The 22,933-nt window shown below is 33.6% G+C and overlaps 1 protein-coding gene across 1 annotated transcript; it reads right to left on the bottom strand.

Annotated features, from left to right (window-relative positions):
• Positions 1-2,100: 2,100 nt before the first annotated feature.
• On the bottom strand, positions 2,101-17,773 carry LOC145625167 (uncharacterized). The gene is made up of 7 exons (XM_081678242.1): positions 17,290-17,773; positions 17,183-17,200; positions 11,764-12,255; positions 9,375-9,835; positions 6,154-6,769; positions 4,693-5,162; positions 2,101-2,863 (listed from the first exon to the last, which is right to left on the bottom strand). The coding sequence occupies exons 1-7, from the start codon at positions 17,771-17,773 to the stop codon at positions 2,219-2,221; spliced, it is 3,186 nt and encodes a 1,061-aa protein (XP_081534368.1). The 3' UTR covers positions 2,101-2,218.
• Between the last annotated feature and the right edge of the window lie 5,160 nt (positions 17,774-22,933).

The raw sequence follows: 22,933 nt of genomic DNA, 5'->3' as shown, positions 1-22,933 counted from the left end.
TCTTATATTTTCCAAATATACTAGCTTATCTTTTTCCAAAAGATATACTTACCATAAAATCATATTTTATTTAAAACTTATTTTGCGGAAAATACTTTCCGAAAATAACTTATCTTTTTCCAAAAGGGATTTATTAGAAAATAAATATATTTATTCTGTAAAACCAAATCCATAAAAGATATGCACGTATTAGGTAAATATCTATATCATTAAATCGACCTTTAACGACGTGCAGACTTAAGTTCCGATTAGGTTCTAGAACTCTGACAGTCTATGAGTATGAGTCTCTGATAAGTCAGTAACTATAATTTCATTGACTATCATGAGTTCACCTTGGTTCTTCAGACTTGTTCCAGACTGACTTTTATGTCCAACATACTTACATGAATCCTAGAGCGATATACTTCGATTTCTCCGTCTTCATGTTGTTTCTCTGAAACTCTTGTTCTGGAATCTTGTAGTATTGATGTATTCTATATCTTGGGTTTTGCCCCAGCATTACACCGGAACCAGGTCGTTACAACCCGTTGCGAAGTTCCTGTTAGGGAACTCCTTGTGTGTACATGTTAGGGAACACCTCATGTATCTGTTAGGGAACATGCTCCATCTTTTGTGAGAAAGCCTGCCGGAAGTTCCTTTTGGATCTTGTTAATTAAAGAATACCTTCAGGTTCCTTTGTGGTTTGGTTCTCATGGGAGAACCTGCTTTAGGTTTATTCATTCTCTCTTGTTCCTCTTGATGTCTTCTATGTTCCAACCCATTGACTTCACGTAAGTCAGTTCCTGTCTTCACATAAACACTTAAGAGAAATATTATATTGAAGTTTGTTTGTCATAAACAATCTTCAAGTGAGAGAACTAATTAAACTTAAAGCTTATGTAAATACTTCTACACATATACAACTCATGTATGTATAGTGTACTTATTACCTCATGAAGCTAACATATGGAAACACCTATTAACATAGTTACCTTCATGGTTCTTTAGCCATCATCATGCTTATCAACCATGACACTCATCATTGTTCTTGTTTCTCTATTGCTTATCATCTATTGCTCAGGTTCCTTATGTATATACTTGACATAGCTCAGGTTCTTTCTATCCTGTTCCAAGCATAACTTGTTCATCTATGCACAACTTAACAAACACGTTAGATAGATAATAATCATTAGTTTACAATTATCAAAACCTAATTACTAAACAGGGAATGATGGTACGAAGTGAGTCATGGAGTCACATTCGCCCGTATTGGCCTCTACTCGATTCTTATAGTGAAAAGTGATTCATGCGATCTCAAAGGCATGCAAACAAAATATTCAATTTGCTCCAAACTATCATTAGACTAAATTGGTTGAATATTAATGCAACTTATTGTTCTAAAATATTGTGACCACTTGATTAAACAACAAGATTAAAAAGGATCCTAAGCAGGTTGTCCAAATCATCTTATTAGGCGTGAATTAAATTATATATTCCCTTTAAACATGCAATTTGGTGATCAATAAATAATAATAGAATAAACATTAATATTGGAAGCAATTTAACGATAATAGCGTTAGTCAAATCAAATATAAATAAACCTAACCATGATACTAGCAACAAGAATAAAAATAAATAATTAATTAATTAATTACTCCCATTCCGTGCGTTCCTTTAAATTGCTACATCATGAATAAATTGCTATTAACTTCACTAAAAAAATATAAATCAAATGGAAATTAAATTAGATAAATGTAGAGTTGATTTGGGCCAAAACCTTAGTTATTTGTACCTTTCACACCTTGGTTTAAGGACGGAACCTCGGGTCGAGTATGGACTCCTTGGAGTGCTTAAAGGAAGAATGGTGTAATTAGGAATATAGATTTAAGGCTTACAGTATAACTTTTTATTTAATACTTTTCCAAAGTTACAATTTTTTGTAATTTCTTTTTCCACCAAATGCTTGTTGTATCAATAATAACATCAAAATGCAAAAAAAAAAAAAAAAAAAAAAAAAAAAAAAAAAAAAAAAAAAAAAAACCTTAATTCAAACACTGCTATTGAGTTCTCATTTTATTGCAAGGTAAGGAAAAACATTTGAAGATGTTTAATAGGGATACAAGTCCAATATCCCAACTTATAGTATATATATTGACACCATTGAAGCTAAAACAATACTATTCTTCGCTTTTCCTAAAAAAAAAATAAAAAAAAATAAAAAAAAATAAAAAAAAAAATACTATTCTTCGCTCTCATTTTTTTTCTTACATAGTTGAAAAAGCCAAATTATTGCATACTTCCAAAAACGAATTATTGAATATTGCTGAAGCTTGATGAATACTTTTTTTTTGTAAAAAGCCAAAATTGGACCAATATATCCTAGATACTTGACAAAGCGAACTTTTAGCATGATTGCTAACAAGGACGAGCATAATACCACAGTGTAGATTGCAATCCAGGGTTTAACATTAATTGTGGTAGCGTAAACTCCAGCCATGAAAGTCAAAAGAGTCGTGTAGAATGATATTAGGAGTAAAAGGATGCTAGTATCCAACAACATCATCGAGTGTCGCTTACTCCTTGCAGCCAGGATCCAAAGAAGAAAGAATAAGACCATTGTTGATAGACTCATTGTCAATATGTCAAATACCATAAAAACTTTAAATGCTGCGTCATTCACAAGAATTGGAGACCCTTTATTTTTTCCCTCTGTGTCTTGTATTGCTCCACCCGGAACAGTAAATGCTGCTGTGAATGTGACTGTCATCAACAATGCTGCTATTACACCAATTGTATTTACATACTCATTCATATCTTTTGTTGCGATACCATACACACTTCGATAACCTACAAATCTACAGTCTGCGCTCAAAATTTTCTCCAACTGCATCAATAGGAATTGAATTGAGTTACTATAGTTTTAGATGAAAATAAACAATATTGTGATTTATTGTATAAATAATTAATATTTTCTCTGTTTTTCTTTTTCAATAGAAAAATTTGTTCAAAAGGACCAAGAAAGAGGGCGCTTTTGTTTAAAAGGACCAATTAACCAAAAGTTGTTCAAAAGGACCAAATAACTCAATTTGGATTGTTGAGTGGAACCACGTTCTATTTTCAGGCAAGTCAACGCCGGACTCCGACGTTGACCGTCACGTGTTTTGCACGTGACTCGTTAAATTGGGTGTAAAAAAATTCTTTTTTTCCCCTCATTTCCACGAATTCCACCCAAAATTCCTAATTACCCCCATTTTATCCTATTTCTTCTTCTTTCTCTCTCCTCAAATCTCACTGTTCAAGGCATTAACTTTGCTCTGCCATGGTTGGTGAGATCAGAGCAGCACTTTAATAGGCTAACAAAGGTAAGGTATTTTTGTTCTTCTCTCTCTTGTCACACTCTTAACCATATGCGTTGTTTTCTCACAAATAAAAAGTCAGTTAACCACCACAAACCAACCAAAACACATTGACCTTATCTTCAAAACCAATCCATTAAACCGTTTCACCTCCAACCCAGAATAAAACCAAAAAAAGGTTGATACTAAAGCTATCACCTATCCCAGAAAAACAAGATCTAGGACAACCATCACAACACATACCTTGTTCTGCACTTCTGCTTTTCCTCATTTGCACTCCGGATGAATTGTTAGCAAAAAAGAGGGCGCAATTGCAGATTGCTCTTAATCTAGGGTTTATCATCCATTAAGGAGAGAGAAAGAAGAATAATTAGAAAATTTGGGGGAAATGGTGATTCTTGGGGGGAATTCGTGAAGAGTAATGAAATAAAAGAAAAAAAAATTTTGACCCAACTTAATGAGTCACGTGACTAGCATGTGATGGTAAGCGCCGGAGTGGCGTTGACTTGCCTGAAAATGTGTCATGGTCCCACTCAACAACCCAAACTGTGTTATTTGGTACTTTTGAACAACCTTTGGCTTAATTGGTCTTTTTGAACAAAAGTGTCATCTTTCTTGACCCTTTTGAACAAATTTTCCTTTTTAATATTGCACCACTTGTTATTTAAGAAAGTATCACAATTATAGCATCATTTTTATTTTAGGAAAATAAATATTTGTATTCACATTACGAATACCAAATATATTTGTATTTTCACATTTCTCTCTCATTCTTTTTTTTCAATACCAAAAATCTTATACCCAACTCCTATGGTGAAGTTTAAAAAAGTCAGAAGAAGTATTACACATGGGTTCAAACAATGATATGAATGCCAAATGTTGTCACGCTGCTAATTATAACTTTATACTTGGGTTCAAACAAACCATTATAACTTTATACTTCCACTATTTCTTATAAGTTTTTAATAATAAAATAATACTTTTTGTTACAAATAATAAGAAATGGAAATATTATAAAGGGTGGATCAATTGCTATATTCCTATGTTTTTAATTGTTAATAATTAAATTATAGATCTTAGGTTATCTTATAGTAGATGAGTTTAGAGCATTGGAAAATAAAAACATCATCTTGTTAGCTTTTATGCTAAATCTAGTAGAGAAATAGTATTGGGTTTGAATGAGAATATGGGATGAGAGAGATATATTATTAAAATAAACGTGTATCAGTACTAAAAAAATTTTAAAGAAAAAAAAGAGAAAAATCCGCATTTGTTAATTGTAACAATTAAAAAGTAAATCATAGAGATTAAATGAAAAATGATTGTAGAAGTAGATAATGAAATGATAAGAACATACCCGATCCGGAATATCTTGTGTGGATCTTATCAAATCGCTAGGAGTCATACCTGCATCATTCTTTTGTTCAAGAAGTTTCGTCATCATTTCAAAATCCAAATCTTGCAGAAAATAAATTGCATGTTCAAAGCGTCGACTTTCAATCGCTAGATGCAACGGTGTGTTTCCCTCATAATTTTTGAAAATTAGGTGCTGTTTGTAATCTGATTCTGTATATACTTTTATAAGGTACCAAGTAGAGTAACCAGAATGTTTTACTATTAGGTGCCACATTGTCTGCCCATATTTTAAGTCTGGCATCTTCACTGATTCTGGAAAATGCTTTAGCAATTTTGAAATTGTAGTCAGATTACCACTCTGAGCTGCCCTTAGAAGAGGTGTTAGACCATTTCTGTCATATATGTCGCCCGCTCCACTATACGCTTTCGCCAGATCATCTATGACTGTGCTATCCGACCGTAGATCCTCCACTACGCAAACAAGTTAATTATTATCAAAAGAATCAAAATAAAATTACTTCAATTCACCATAATGATTGACTAATTGAAGTGATTAACATTGTTTGCTGGAAGGAAATGAATATAAAGGAAAGGTAAGAAAATGGAGGGGAAAAATCACTTTGTTTGGATAATGGATTAAGGGAAGAGGAGGGAAGGAAGAGAAAGTGAGAGATCTATTCCCTTCCCTTTTAATATACACTATCTTTTGAAAATTAGAGAGATTTGAAGGGAAAATGGAGCTCTACTCAACTGCACCCCTCCTTTTCTTTTCCTTCCCTTCTTCCTATTTCCTTTCCCGTCTAAATTATTATCCAAACACAAGGTAAGATAAACTGAAAAGTTTCTCCCAATCACGTACGTCAATACAAAACTTTTGAGGAGAAAACTTTGATCAATATTTAATTATCAACAATAAAATTACAGCAATTAAATATCAATAAACTATATTATTACATTAAAATAATTCCAACAAGTATCTAAAAACTACATTTTTTCTTATTTACAAATCATTTGCATTAGTGCAAGTGAATTTTTCCATAGGAAAAAGTGCATAGAATAAAAAAATTTCATTTAAAGCAGAGGCTAGAGGGAGGGAGAAGGGCCAACTAAAAAAAATAGAGTTTATTTTATTTATTTATTTATTTAAAAATTTCAATTTTGGTGTTAATTTGAGTAGACATAATACTTCTCCGTTTTTTAGTTGATACCGTTTGACTTTTTTACACTATTTACATACTATATTTTGACTCAACTTTTGTGATTCATAGATAAAATAAAATATAATAAAGTGGGAACTTGTTTGAATCGTGTATATGTATATTTTATTAATATCTATTTTTTATAATTTTACAATGTTGATAATTGAAGTTATTAAGCTTTAAAAACATGCGTTGACAAGTGTGATAATAAAAAAAGGTGTCAATTAAAAAAAAAACAGAGGAAGTAGATATTAGAGACTTACTATTGAACATTCCAGCAATGAGATGAAGAGGTGCCTCCTTAAGATTGTTTGTTAATCTAGCAACAATATTGATATCAAACTCTAGCAATTTTTGCACCACTTTCTCAGCAAGATTGTTAATGAGTGCTTCGTGAAGGGGTGTATTGCCTTCTGAGTTCTGCACCAACCATGGCCGATCATAATGAGCTCCTTTCGAGCTAGCCTCTTCTATATCTCTAAACAAACGCGTGCAACACAACACTAATAACTTCAACACAAGGTCCAATTCCGACAATGATGACAGGGTATGATCATCATCTGAATTTGAACGAATCAAGGTGTCCGGAGAATTTCGCATAAGGATATGTAGTGGAGTGTCTCCGTTGAGGTCTACTTGACTTATTAATGTTGGAAAACTTTCCACAACTTCTTGGATGAAATCAACAAAATCATCACATATAACAGGAGTTCCGTTGTTTATGTGCATTAATTTATGAAGGACATTCCTCCTCTTGGAATCTCTTGAGAATAGAAAGTTATTTCCAAAATTATGCAATTTTTCCCTTAAAAAGTTTATATTTGCTTTGTCTATTGCTTCACAAACCTCCAATGTCATTTGATATTTCTCCACGGTTTGCTGCATAGCATTTTATAAACGTTATCAATAATACTTCCTCGATTTAATATTAGATGACACGTTTCATGCATTTAGGTACATTTGCCAATCCATACTTTAATTTATTTATAATGCAAATATCCTTGATTATATATTAGTATAAAATATATAAATTTGATATTTAAAAAATAGATGTTGAAACGAATATAACAAAATCCTATATGACTATATATGTTTTTTTTTCTCATCATGAAATCACAAAACGAAGTCAAAGCAAGTTACGTGTATAGTGCACAAAGTCAAAATGTGTCATCTAATCTAGTACCGAGGAAGTAGCATATAGCAGGTAGTAGGTTGTGTATGTTGTTACAAGTCATCCTAAAAATGAACCTTAGCATTTTGATATGTCCATATCTAAAGCTCATCAAATAATAGAATAAAAAGTAAGTATATGAGTTTTACATACATTCAATCCGAAGTAGTATTTGTTTAGTCAATAATTGTATGATTGATAAATTTCGAGACAATATGAAATGGGTTTGGGCAACCCGAAAGGATCATGAGAGTTTGGTCCACAAAAACAAAGTTTAGGAGTTTACATACTAAAACCCATCGGCAATAGTACGAGTAAATCCTCTACCTTATAAAGTGGAACTAACTCGGGCTACAATGGGATCAACACTCCCCCTCACTTGCGAGTGTCCTTAGAAATTCAAAGCTAACTGGAAAGGCCCGATCAATAACCCTCTTAGGGGTTGAACATCATGGCGAGATAGGTCTTTATCCATTAGCAATTAAATATCTAGTTTTGAAGAGACCCGTAACCCGGGCTCTGATACCATGTATGAAATGGGCCAGGACAACCCCAAATTAAACGATGAGGAGGATAGGTTGGTCTACAACAAGTCTTAGGAGCTTTCATGATAAAACCAATTGATAATATTAGGACTAACTCCTGTACCTATGAAATGGAAACATCTCTCATCTTTCTCCAAAGTGGGACACTCACAAGTTGGGTACAATAAGTTTCAACAATGATAATTTAGGAATATCCACCACGTGAAAACAAATTATGGAATGAAAAAACTTTTTTTTATTTAATAAATACTTGTAACTCTAGGCTAGATTATTAGCTATAGTTTAATCCACAAATTTTTTTAAATAGATAATATAAACTGCACTAACTATCGGAGTAGAACCTTCATAGTGTAACCCGACAAGGTATGCAGGCTAGATACTTGGACAATTACGAGAAGGGTAAGGGAAATTATCGTCAAAGTTCCCCTATTGAGGATTAAACCACTAACATTAAAGGTTGAAAGGCATGATTATCCTTACGTACTACTGAGCCAAACTTTTTTTGTCAATATATTAGTCTCATGAACAAATAAATTTTTAAAAAATTTGTTTATTTTTTCATACCACAATTAAAAAAAAAAAATCCTGAAATAAATAATGCATCAAATATTAAAAATAAAATTAAGAGTTCATATAATAATTGAATAATAAAAGGGGTACGCGAGGAAGAAAATTTAAATTATTATTATTAGATGGATACTATTTTTGAAAATTGATACTAATAATAAAATAGCTGATTAAAATTGTAATTAAATCAAATAAAAAATCATGATGACATTATTTATAGTTTTGGAGGGAAGTTTTTTGTGTCTAGTTTTCGAAAAGGATGATGTAAACGGTTACTACTTTAATATTAATTATAGATAGTTTGATCCAATTGGTCATTCTTAGTGATGTGAATCAAGAGGGAAATTCTTTTGAAGAGATAGTTACATTGATTTTGAGTCCAATAGGGTTCGAATTTGGAGAGAAAAGTCAAGGATGGGTCATTTGTTTGATTATCAAGGAAGAAGGAAATTTTATACATTAGTTTTTCTAGAGTTTTGCTTCTAAGGTTTTACCTTTCACTTGATAGGGTTTTTCTTAGTTTAAGCATCTTAAGTTTTCTCTATTTTCCTTGTATTTTAGTTGAGTTAGAATTCCTAAAAGTTGTTAGGAAGTATCTTAATTAGTTTCTTACTTGGAGACCAAGCTAAGGGAAAGTTTCCTGTTTCTAATAGGTTTATGTTTGGAGCCTAAGGTCTATGCTTGGAGCTCATGGTTTATCCTTTATTGTAGCCTATAAATAGAGGTTGGTCGTGGCCTTTCTTCCACACACAACCAGAAAATTCAATACAAGTTTATAACTTTGTTTTGCTTAATTGCTTACAAATCTTTTGCTAGTTTTCAATTTAAGGAGTTGTTTTAATTGATAATTAGAACGTTCAATACTTAGTTCTAGGAGTAGTATAAGTCTTGTTCATCAAAATACTTAGTTCTGGGAGTAGTCTAAGTTATTTGAGTAGTCTTGAATTCGTTCCATGAATGGTCGAATTACAATTCATATGCGGTCCGTTGTTCTTTAAATTGTTCGCATTTCCTATCAAGTTCGGATAATTGGTTCTAATTGTGATATTTGGATTCTTTATTAGTTTGAAGGATTTAAATCCACATCACTTAGGGAAGGTATGTGATGAAGATACTGGTCTACAAGGACTTATCTAAAACAACACATCAAAATTCATGTAAATTATAAAATAACAAAATAATTGGCTATAATGGTTCCTACCTCAAATTGTTCGTGAATCAAGGATGCAGCAGAGATTCCATCTTTGTTTCTAATGCTTTGATTGGCAGATGAATCTACCAGAGCTCGCACCATGTTAAGGCTCATATTTATTGCAGCCTTATGTAATGGCGTGTTTCCTTCAAGGTCTTGATGATTAATGAGGCCAAAGATTTCTGGAAAATTAAGCAAGTCTTTGCCTTCTTTATAGCTTGGTATCGTTTTCAAAAGGTGTAAGACTGTCCTGCTTGAAGCATCACGCAATTCCGCAGATTGCGGACAATGATCAAGTATGAGTTTAATAATTTGCAGATTGTAGGCTGATGTGATTGATGCTGCCCTATGTAAAGGAGTTGCTCCTGTTTCATCGTGACAACATGCAATACAACTCTGTTTTTCTAACAGAAGTTTTATTGTGTCAAGATAAGCCGAGCTTGTAGCTTTTCTCTTTTCAATTGGTACATCTGTTGAGTCGTTACAAAGTAACATCAACAAATTTTGAAAATCCTGGGCTAAAACAAAAGATTGACATGCATTTTTATTTTCTAGAGCATTATATATGAATTTCATGAAAATTAAACATCAAATAGCTAATTGATTAACCATGTATTATTTACTAATCTAAAGTGGTTATCCTTATATACCTTCTAAAAAGTTTGAGATAATTCTTATGAATAGTGTTTGGACTATTTATACCCTCTAAAATATTTTTTACAAAGCTTGAGATAAATTTATCTTATTAATAACTTTTTTTTAGACAATTATACCCTCTAAAATGTTTATTTACTTATTTGGGCTTTTAACTATGGGTTGTCTCTCATTTTGAACTATTAAGTATAATGTGCAATCAATTATACTCCTAAAAACATTTGTTTACATATTTTATCCCCGTGAAACTACTCACATTTATAATTGAAATTTAAGGTCAAACCGAAATACTTTCCGGACATAGCCACTCTAATATTATCAAAAATATCATTATGTCAAAAAAGAAAATATTTTATGTTATAACAAAAATAATTATGTTTTAATAAATGTCAAATGGGATTAATGTATTCTATAATATAAGATTTTAGTAAATTATATTGGTCAAAATAAATAATAAATGTGATAATAAAATTGGGGTCAATACGTTCAATATCATATAGGCCGGCTCATGTGAACTAACCTAGATTCACAATGATATTATTGTAAATTGGTTCTACCCAATATTTTTCCTTCCAACTATCTCAATAGTATTGTATAAATAATAAAATTTCAAAGTAAACGATTAACATAATTACTATCAAGTTCTCATTTCATGGCATGAAAAAACATTTTAAAAAAGTTTAGCATGGCCGAACTCCAACATTCGAGTCTAAATTTGGATATTTAGAAGACAACGTAGTTTTTGGCTTGGACAATGTTCCAAGTCGTTATAATATATTGTTACAATTCAACAAATAGTTAATTTTAAGGAAATTTTTTAAATTAACACCAAAAAATGTATTCATTTTTAAAATAACCGTCCGTTTAATTTTTTATTTTATTTTACCACCCTTAAATTAAAAAGCTATTCAGATTACCACCCATTTTAAAATTCTGGTGGATTTGTCTTATGTCGGCCCCACCCAACGACTCTTAGTGGTGACAGGAAGAAGATGATCGGTTGTAGTGGCAATTCACACAACAAGCTCTTGGTTTTTTTTAGTTGTTTTCTTTTGATCTTGTACTCAATAAACTGGTTCAAGGGAGAGGTGGAGTGAAAACAAGGCTGATTATAATGCTTAGACATAGTCGTTACTAGCCGTTGGGTGGGTCCTCATAACAGAAATCCACCGTAATTTTAACGGATGGTAATTTGAGTAGTTTTTTAATTTAAGGGGTGGTTATTTTGAAAATGGATACATTTTTGGGTGGTATTTTAAAAATATTCCTAATAGGTTGAAAATATAGTAGTTTGATACTATAACAATAGAAAATTCAAGCAATCTTATGAATTAAACTCTAAATATGTACTTTTTGTATAATTACTTAAAAATAAAATCATACCAAATAACATTTAGTACATTTATTCATTTAATTGAAAAATATGACAAATTCAGTGCATATAAAGCTAACTATTACTAAATAGCAATGTAATTCTTATTAGAGTGATTAAATAGACACAATAATAAGGGTTTCAAAAAAAAAAATAGACACAATAATAATAAAGCGCTTAAATGGTAAATTATTTATGTAAAATATGAAATAGGTTAAACTTATGACAACTTTTTGAAAAATATTCATGCCATGGTTGCCACCTCATATTAAGGGGTGACACATAGCATTATTATGTTATCCCTTTGAGTTTTCAAAATATTATAGATGCAAAATTAGTTCAAATAAATGGAAGTACATACGGAGTACTTGCCAATGTTAAAAATAGGTTGGTGTGTTGTTGCAAAATGAAGAGGAGTCTCTTCGAATTTGTTGGTAACACCGACCATGTTAGGATGGTTCTCTATCAACAATTTAGCAACCTCATATTTGCCATGAATAAGAGCTGCATGTAACGGTGTGTTGCCCTTTGCGTTCTGCTTCGTGACAACGACGCTTCTCTCCTCTTGGACCATCTCTCCGTGCACAATATCATAGAGTAGTCTAAAAATGTCCATGTTGCCGACCTCAGCGGCAACATGGATAGGGTTGTTTCCATCTTCGTTCGTTTGCTTGATCAGCTCATCGATTGCTTGTTTAGATATCAAGCCCTTTGAAACTACTACTTGTATGAACTCAAATTGCTCTCGTGGAATTGCTAAGTGAAGGATGTTATTTTTGTGGGAAGTTTGCCTAAGAAAATACTCATCAATACCACCACTCTCTAGTTCATTGTTTCGTGCATCATTTAAGAAGCTTATATTACCTAGTAGTAAAGCACATTTTCCATTGTTAACACTAATAATTTAACTTACTTTTGCCTCTCTTCTATGTTTTGAGTTTTTGACTAGTTTATAAAAATGGTTTCACGTCCACAATTTATAATAAGCAACTCAACGTAACTATTACTAGTTATTTAGCTTTGTTCATCACCTTTAATTTCTTTTTTGATGCATAAGCTTCTATTGCTTTAAGCCTTTAACTTCTTTAAACTAAAGTGGTTAAAATAATGTTTTATGCCTTTTATGACATACAAGATGCAATAAACAGAAGAATAAAAGCAAGTTCAAAATCAAGAAATGTGAGAATTGTGTCGCTATATTCTATAATTGATTTTGCGGCAACGAATATTAAAAGAGGTTAAAGAATGGTAGGCCATGCTACTAGAGACTTTCAAACATAAAGACAAAACTTAAATGAGGCTTAACTTAGTGAACTCTCTGTAAAAATATAATAAATTTTTGTTTAAAAAAAAAATCTATTAACTATTATTAAAACAGAAGATAATGACATCATCACTGCCCACGTGTCATTCTCTTAATAAAAATTTTTCCGCCTAAATGCAATGATGATGTCATGTTTTATTTATTTATTTATTTTTTATTTTTTATTTTTTATTTTTGTAGAGTTATCCTATTTAACATTTTTGAAATTTAAATATTAAAAGCTTCTATATTACAACTAAAACCTATCAATTTATTGTAGGAAATTGAAACAATTTTTAATAACACATACACTAATAAACGATCTCCTATATTGAATTATAAATTAGACGAATTCAAACATATACTATATCATAGTTTTGATGAAAATAGAAGATTTTAAGTTACAAAATGTACGTAATTCTTATTTATATTCATGTATAGTAGCGATTTATTATTAAAATGTACAAATTAAAAATAGGTTTTATATAAACCGTGCATCGCACGGGTTCTAACCTAGTCTATAACTATAACTAAAATAAAAACAGCTTAATTACATCACCATGGTACACATGTCAATTTCTCATGAAAATATTTCCCTCTAAAATTGTTTGTTTCATCATTTTTATCATATTTTTCACCTTCAAAATTCAATATTGGGAAAATAATTTTTAATAAAATAATTAAAGTGTGAACATCAATTAATCAAAGTTAAGGGTTTGTTTTTTTTTTTTTTTTTTTTTTTTTTTTTTTTTTTTTTTTTTTTGTAATGGTGTAATTGTGGGTGGCACAAAATTATATGGGTGAGTTTTTTGCAATTGAATTGATTGAATTATATATGAAGTAGGTTTACAAATTTATTTGTCAAGAAATTTTATTGAATTACATATTATGCAGGTAGAAAATTAATTATTGAAGAAATAATTGTTGAAAAAAAGCCATTTAGATATTTTATTGATTTTTTTTTAAAAAAAAATTTAAAGGTATGCTAACAGACCTGTTAGGTGAAGAACGGATCTTTCACGTTGATGAATTAAAAAATAAAATCAAAGAGATCCCCATATCTTTAATATAGGGTCTGAATTTAATTTTTAAAAGGACCATATTTCTCTTTTAATGTGTCTGTTTTATCCCGCAAACATACCCTATTTCTTTTACAACGGGTCTTTTATCCTTAATAATTTTTTCTAAAAGAAGTAATCTAACAAACCTGGCGTTTTGCATAACGAGTCTTTTTTCTTTTAAAAATAGACCCCATCCATACAGGCGGTCTGTTTATCTGACAGACCCCTTAGATAGAGACTCGTTGTTAGGAGGTTTGTAAAGAATGTTTCAACAGGTCTCTTTGCTTATTTTTGTAGTAGTGAAACCCTTATTTTGTGAGTTAATTATTTTATATCCTATTAAATTTTTTATTCTAACACAAAGTTTCATATGTGTCTGGCCACACCGTACGACTAGCCACAATTTTTATTATGTTTTTTATTTACAAATCTTCTCTCTCCACTCTTTCTCTTCTCTCTGTCCTATTTATCCACACATCATGCATCACCATTAATTCTCCACCCATTTTCTCTCTCCTCCTTTCCAAATTCAACTACACCCATTTTCTCTCTCCTCATTCCCAAATTTAGCTAGAGGTTTCTCATTAATTCTCCACCCATGCTGCCACTTTCTCATTATCCTACAAGCTAGAGGTTTTTAAGGTTAAATTCAGCCATGAAAACTCTAGATCTAGAGTTTTCATGGCCGAATTTGGCCTTTTTAACCATATTAAGAGTGAAATTTGAAGCCATTATTAAATTTTAAGGTATTTGTTCATTTAATTTTTTTAAACGATTTTTTTTTTCTAGGTGTTTTTAGTTTATGGCTGTTGTGGTGTGGGTGTGTTTGGGTGGGTCTGGTTGGGGAGGGATTTAGTGGTGGGTAAGGTCCCAGTCTCGAACCCGTCGGCTGTTGGCGGACTGCTCGAGCTGCTTCCGTGGCGAGAGCGGGTCGCCGCGTGCTAGTCAGGGGACGGACTAGGAATGTCTAGGTCGGGGGTTACTAGGTCGGTAAGGGGTTACTAGGTCAGTCAGAGGTTAATTGGTCAGGGGTTACTTTTATCTAGGGGTGGAGGTTACTTTGTCATTTACTGATTTGGCACCTTGTCGCATGGTGCGGCCAGCCGCACCAGAAACGCACTGTTATTCTAAACGTGCATCGCATGAGTGCTAATCTAGTAAATATAAAAAAAATTTAACTCCAAGAGTGTAGGATTGGCATCAATGTGTAGCTAAAAGTGAATGATTTATGTCTTTGTCGTGTGCAATTACTAGATATATAAATGGATCAAATTACGGAGATAATTAAGTTCGGACATTTGGGTTGTCGTTTTATCATAACTAGACGTACTAAGAACCTTTGGACTAGTAAAATAGGCCAAAGCTCAATTGGACGGATCCTATAAGGTCACGCAAAGGACCTGGATCGAGCATTAGAGGACGAGGCCCATCATGAGCCTCATCACTCTAGGTGGCCGGCCATGGGGAGGAATAAGGAGGGTTTTTGGGCTTTGTGCCCTAGTATGATTATTATAAGATTATAAATAGACTAGGTGCCTAGAGTTTTAAGTAAGCAATTATTTCAATTCGGTGATCAGTTTTGATCAAGCCCTTATTAGCAAACACGAGACCAAACCCTCTCAAACTCCTCTCTATCTCTCACGGCTCCCTCTTTCTATCTTGCACCGGTTGTGGTGGTTCGTGGTGGTGGTGGTTCGTGCGGTGGTCGGTTGTCCATAAAGGTGGTGATCGTGGTTTTCCTCTTTCACTTAACCAATCTAGTATTAGTGGACGGCTTGTTCGAATCTCGTGGACTAAGTAGAGGAGCAACGCTTGGGCCTCTATTCTCTCCTTGATTTGCATGTCAAATTGCTATGTGGAATTCACGCTTCAAAGGTATGATTATGTGTCTTGTGTGTTATGCATGCGATCTTGGGATTAGGTGCTTTTATGATTATTATTCATGTTTTTCCGCATTATAGTACCTATTAACTCCTACAGTGGTATCAATTAGCCTCTTGCATGAACGCGCTAGATTATAATAATACATTATCTTGAATTCCATGTTAATTTTATAATCAATTTAAGAGGGATAAATTAATTTAATTATGGTTCAATTATTATTTTAATGTGATTAAACTTTTGGAATTGATTGAATATGATTCAACTTTGGTCAAAACAACCATGAAGAGGACTGATTTATGCCCTAGTTCATTTGAAATTTTCGAACCCTAACCCTAATTTATTCTAAAAATTCGAACCATATAAGCCTTAAAAATCTGATTTTTGATGCTTGTTTTGGTTGATTTCATTTTAAATATATTTCATAATTTTAATCAGATTGATTTATGCATAAAAATGTTTTCTGTATGATTATCAATTTAATTTTTAGAGTTAGAATTAAATTGGGATTAATTTTATGATGAACCCTAATTTTAATATTGAATGATGATTTAGTTTTAAAACTTTGACTGATTTAATTTAATTTTGATAAAAGTTATTTTGATTAAATTAAAAACCAAAATAATAATAATAATAATAATAATAATAATAATAATAATAATAATAATAATAATAATAATAATAATAATAATAATAATAATAATAATAATAAGACCGGTAGCCGCGGCTGGGTGGCGCAGCCACGGTTGCTGCCGACCTGGTCGTCGGTCCAAGAGGGAGGGGAGGGCGGCAGTCCAGGTGGCTGGCAGCAGCTGTGCAAGCGTTGCACGCTGGTGCTGTGGCTGCCACTACTACTGCGTGTTGCTGCCTTGCGGCAGTGGCTGTTGCGAAGCAACCAACCATTATGGCTAGCTTCGGCTAGCCAACAACGATGGCCAGCAACTGTGCAGTACACGGTTTTTCAAAAAATAAAAATTATTTTTAAAAATATTTGAAGACAATTACAAAATTATTTTGGGATAAAATCAGTTTTATTTTAGATAAAATCTTTTATTTGGGATAAAATAAAATCTTTCAAAAGTTGCTATATTTGATATTACCCATATTTAAAGTTGTTAAATTGATAATTATCTATAATTAAAGTGATTAATTTTTGATAAGATTGATTGTAATATTCTGAGCATATTCCAAAAGGATAATAATTTTTTTTTTTTTTTGGTAAATTAGGAATTTTATTACCAAAAGGAGCAAATAATATAAGATACAACTTACAAAAAGCTAAGTTGTACACCACACTACACAAGCCTTACAAAAGGCCAACACACCCCAAACAGTTTCTAAACTCTATAGTGCCACTCTAGGAAGGGTTCACCATAGAGAGAAAGAACAGCCCTGTTCCCTGACTCAAGCCACCTTCTAAGAAGGGTGCCAAAGACAGGAAACAGGAAACAAAGACTCAGACAGTCCCCCTAGATTCAACTGCAAGAAAACAAGCAGAAGGGCTAGACAGCAAGACTATACACCAAGACAACCAGAAACAGCAAACCTGCCAAAACAAAAAGACCTGTCACAGCACAGGCAGAACTGCATAACACAAAAACAGACCAGCAGAAAGCTACATAATCAGATGCTTGTTTCCAGTAGGGCATCTACAAGCACTATGGAAGATAATATCCATGACTAAAACCTCACCAGATTTACAATAACCAGTAAACAAAACTGCATTCCTCTGTATCCAAATGCCATAAACTCTTTCAGTGAAAGCAACTTGGATTACTTTGTTTTTCACTCTAGAGCTTCTACATATTTTCTTCAACCATTCAATCTCATCATTAAATTGCTGAACAGGTTTAGTTACATGTAAGATATTTAAAACCTTGCTCCAAATCTTCCTAGAGTACTCACATTCAAAGAATAAGTGTTGCACACTCTCATTGTCTTTCAAACAAAGAAAACACTTCGGATCACAGGATATGTGCCATTGCAGCAACCTATCCTTAGTGACAAGTATGTTCCACGAAGCTAGCCACAAGATGAAAACACTCTTAGGGGTTGCCAGATTGTGACAAACAACCCTTTTCCATGGAACCTTAGGAACCTGAGGTCTAATAGCAGCATAAAACTTCTTAATTTTCATTTTATTGCCCTACATTAAGCCATCCCATCCCCCTTGATCATTCACAATATCTTTACAACTCAAAATTTTCTTCAAGAACCAAGAGCATTTAGCAGAGATAGGAGCAGTCCAACAATCTTTATGCTTGAAATAGTAGATATGGACCCATTTAACCCAAAGATTGTCAACCTTGTGAGCAATATCCCAAAGCAACTTAGTGACAGCTGCTTTGTTCCACTCAGGGAAAGAGAGAAAATTCCAGCCACCACAAACTTTAGGAAGACAGACATAGTTCCAAGCAACCAAAGATTTCCTAGCAGGATCAGAGGATCCAGTCTAAAGGAAACATCTGAATTTAGCTTCAATCTCTTTCAAAATTTTCTTTGGTAAAATGAAGATTTGAGCTTAATATGTCTGAATACCAAACACACACTTTTAACCAATTGGAGCCTCCCAGCATAAGAAAGGTGTTTAGCCATCCATCCTTGATTTCTAGCAATCACTTTCTCCACCAGAGGCCTACAATGAGCAATTGTAAGCTTCTTAGAAGAGAGGAGGACCCCAAGATATCTAAAAGGGATAGAACCTTGAGAAACACCAAGAAGCTCTCTAAGCTCTGTCTGAACTTTAATAGGAACTCCACCAAAGTAGACTTCACTTTTATCAAGGTTAGCAGAAAGACCTGAAGCATCAGAAAACTTGGAAAAAGCTTGGAAAAGAAGCTTGACAGAGACACTATCAGCTCTAGAGAACATCAACAGATCATCAACAAACATCATATGAGTTAGGCTTAACTTTTCACATCTAGGATGGAAATTGAAATAAGGAGTTAACCTAAGCTCGTAAAGGCATCTGGAAAGGTATTTCATGCCAATAGCAAAGAGGAAACAAGACATAGGATCACCTTGTCTTAAACCTTTTTTAGCTTCAAAGGGAGGGGCAGGAAAACCATTAATAAGGATAGAATAAGAGACATAAGTAAGACAGATCTAGATCGAACTGATAAACCCTTGAGGGAAACCAAGCTCCTGCATAACAGCAATCAAGAACCCCCACCACAAACTAGGGGAGATAAATTTGCGATCATAGCCTTTAATCAACTCAGTTGCAAGAAGGATGTTATCTCCAATGTGCTTGCCTGGAATGAAACCTGCCTGAGCATAATCAATGACCTCACCAATGACTAGGGGTGAAAGTTCGGTTTGCGGTTTGGATTATAGCCAAAGCCGAATCCAATCCGAATTAATTCGATTTCAGAAATCTCAATCCGAATCCAAATCGAATTAAAATTCGACCCAATCCAAATCAAACCGAATTAATTCGGTTTTTCAAATTAGAATCCAATCCAAACCGAAATTTGTTCCCTTCTTTTGCAACATTCAAACCCGAAAGCCAAACTTCACCCAAAAAAATCCTACAATCACTCAACCTTTTCTTGTTAACTACATTCTTTGTGAGAGAGTGAGATATTGTGAAAGGAGAATTGAGAATTAGAGTTTTTCTTTATTAGTTTATATATATATATATATATTTTGAATAGAATAGTTTTATTAGTTTATATATGAAAGGGGAAATTGGTTGGATACTTTGAAAAAGAAAATTGGGCTTAAAGTATTGGGTTGAAATTCGGTTTGTAATTTGGTTTTCGGTTTTTTTAAACCCTAAACCAAATCCAATCCGTAATCCATATTTTAAAATTTTAGGAAATTCTGTTTGGTAAACCTCTAATTTTTACTTTTCACAGTGGTAAATTGCAAAAATTCTTATTATCCTTGGTAAACTTTAATTTGTTATATTTTTTCAATGGTGAACTTAATGAAGCAATTTAGTTAATATTTAACCATGGTTAACATTTTTTTAAAATAAAAAAAAATTCCTAAAATATCCTCACTTAACTCATCATCATCATCAAGATCACCAATTCCTTCAACTCTCCGCCACCCCTACCCACGGCCGGCGCCCAACCCACCATCGCCGGTGTGTCGTCCTCCCCCACCCACCTGGCGACGCCCAACCTCCCCCAACCCCAAATGGCGATAGCCTCCCCCGTTCCACCTTCTCTCTTTCCACGCATCTCAAAATGTACCATTTCCCCGACCGCACTAACCACCCAGAAAATCGTCCCTCTTCCCCGACGACCCCTCTCCCTTGTTCGCCGGCCCAGAAATCCTAAACCCCACCCAAAAACACAAAAAGCCCAAACCCATTTAGGGTATTGAATCAAAATTAAACCTAGAAAATGGGATTGATTTTCAGGTGGTTTTGGGTGGGGTTAAAGGTTCCTGGGTCATGCGAAAAGGGGAGGGGAGTCGTCGGAGAAGGAGGTTAGATTTTGGGTTGGTTAGTGTTGCGGTCGGCGGTGGCCGTTAGGTGGTAAAATGGGACGTTTCAAGATGCGGGGAAAGAGAGAAGGTGGGGCGGAGGATGTTGGGCGTCTCCGAATGAGGGTGGGGGAGGTCGGGCGTCGCCGGCCGATTGTGGGGGAGCTCGGGCGTCTTTGGCCGAGGCCTGGCCGCCGGCAGGGGGAGGGGATGCCGGTGGCTAGGTTAGGTGGGGGAAGGGCCGGTTTGATTTTATTATTTTAAAATAAAATATTTTCATAATAATTTAATTATTAAAAAAATAAAAACTAACTATAGTTAAGAATTTTTATTAAAATAACACTTATCAATGGTAACCAATAATTTAGGTTTACCAAAGATAATAAGAATTTTTGCAATTTACCACTGAGAAAAGTAAAAATTAGAGGTTTACCAAAGAGAATTTCCCTAAAAATTTTCCAAACCGATCCAATCCGAGTTAAAAAAATTCCAAACCAAATTACTAATTCGGTTTGGTTTTCGGTTCGGTTCAGTTTTAATCCGAATTACTTTCACCCCTACCAATGACAGCAGCAAGTCTAACTGTAATAATCTTCGAGATAAGCTTATAAACCACAGTACAACAAGATATGGGCCTAAAATCCTTAACATGAGAAGCATTAAGGATTTTGGGAACAAGAGTGATAGTTGTGCAATTCAATTGCTTAGGCAAAGTCCCCTTAGTAAAGAAATCGACAACAGTAGCATAAATATCATCTTTTACAATATGCCAAGCTCTCTTGAAGAAGAAATAGTTAAAACCATCAATACCAGGAGCCTTTGTGTTATCAATTCCCTTAAGAGCATCATCAATTTCAGTATGAGAGACAGGCTGAATAAGGCAGCTCTGAGCAGCAGAGCTAAGCTTTTTATCTCTCCACATAGTACCAAGATCAATAGCAGGCAGCCAAGGAGCCTTAGTCCCTAAAAGAGACTTATAGAAAGAAATAATCTCATGAGAAATAGAATCAAGATCCTTAAGCAAAACCTAATTAGAGTCAAAGATAGAATCAATTCTATTCCTTGCTTGCCTAGTCTTCATGACTGAGAAAAAATATTGAGAATTGCCATCTCCAAGCTTAATCCAATTGATCCTGGACTTTTTCTTGAAGATAGTTTCTTGGATATCATTCCAGTGCTTGATAAACTTAATAGCATCAGATTCTTTAGCATACAAATCCAGATCATTAGTATTCTGAGACATTAAGTTCTGAATCTCAGCAAGTTCAACATGAGCTTGATCAATTTTCTCACCAATATTACCAAACTGCTTGTTATTCAGGGACTTGATACTAGACTTCACAGATTTTAGTTTCTGCCAAACAGAACAACCAGAACACCAGGCCTGAGAAACAATAACAAGAAAGCCAGGATGCTCAGCAATATAGTTTAGGAATCTAAATGGTCTACCCTTCCCAGCAGGAGCAGGACAAATGTCCAAAAGAACAGGGCTATGATCAGATAAAGAAGGAGCAAGGTAGACAGTTTCAACATGACCATGAGAATCCAACCAAGATTGGTTACCAAAGACTCTATCAATCCTAGAAAGAGTTCTAGGACCAGTATGAGCCTTATTTGACCAAGAATAGAAAGCTCCCTTGCTCTTGACCTCAGTAAGATCTAAATCATCAACAAAACTCTAAAAATTTTCTAGTCTCATAATCAGTAACATCATTACCATAGAGCCTATCTGAAGAGTTAAGCACAGAGTTAAAATCAGCAGCACATTACTAAGGTGAATGCATAATAGAGAGGTTTCTGATACCCTCCCACATAGGAAGCCTATCATAAATAGAGTGAAGCCCATAGGTAACAGTGAGCTGAATCTGAGTAGAAAGGTCCTTAGTAATGACAGTGCAATGAATAAATTGCTCATGAACCTGTAAAACATTGACAGTAACTCTATCTGCATTCCAACCAATCCAAATCCTCCCTTTAGGAGAATAATCATAATTGCAGACCCATGACCAAAAAGGGCCAAACTTCTTTAGATAACTAGAAACATTTTTAAGTTTAACTTTTGTTTTAAGCAAACCAATTACATCTACTGAATGAGAATAAAGCAGCCTCTTTACAGAAGCAACTTTGCAAGGGTCATTCAGACCCCTGACATTCCAGAAAGAGTAAATCATGGCACCATGTAGGGAATATTTCAAGCATTAATCCCTAGCTTGAACCCCACTGTGATCATACACAAGTACAGTGGCGTCCAAAGGGAAAGAAGATAGAGCAAAAGAGTCGCCAACAAGTTTTTTTAGGAACTTGTAAACCGTTCACGAGGTGAAGGTTACACCCCTTAACGATCCATGAGATCGTTAACTCCAATAGGTCTTGAACCATGACTGGTGTTCGGGGATGAAGGTACAAATCCAAACTAAAAAAGATTGAACCTGCCCTAATAATAGGCCTCTACTTTATTCTGATCGTATTCATGTGCGCTTTCTGACTAACATGCAATCAATAGGATTAACCCTAAACCTGTTTATCTATGTTGGTTGAATATAATGCACAAATAAATCTATTATTGGCGATCACTTGAATTATAATCAAATAAACCCTAAATAAGATTACTAAATATCTTATATAAGCGTGATTACAAGTACAAATTCCCTTTAAACATGCATAAAAGGCGTGATCAAGCAATAACAATAAATATATATCAAGCAACATAATAATAATCAATACAATAATATATAATTATAAATAATCATGATCATACATTATAACAATTATAATCATAATTAAAATAATCACGTTAAAGCATAATAATAATAGCAAGATCCTAGGCATGATACTAACAAGATTAATAACAAACCCTAGC

This window comes from Chenopodium album, chromosome 3, assembly GCF_948465745.1.
Source record: "Chenopodium album chromosome 3, dcCheAlbu1.1, whole genome shotgun sequence".
Taxonomy (NCBI): domain Eukaryota; kingdom Viridiplantae; phylum Streptophyta; class Magnoliopsida; order Caryophyllales; family Amaranthaceae; genus Chenopodium; species Chenopodium album.
The sequence above is the reverse complement of the archived record's forward strand: the minus strand, read 5'-3'. Positions and strand labels throughout refer to the sequence as shown.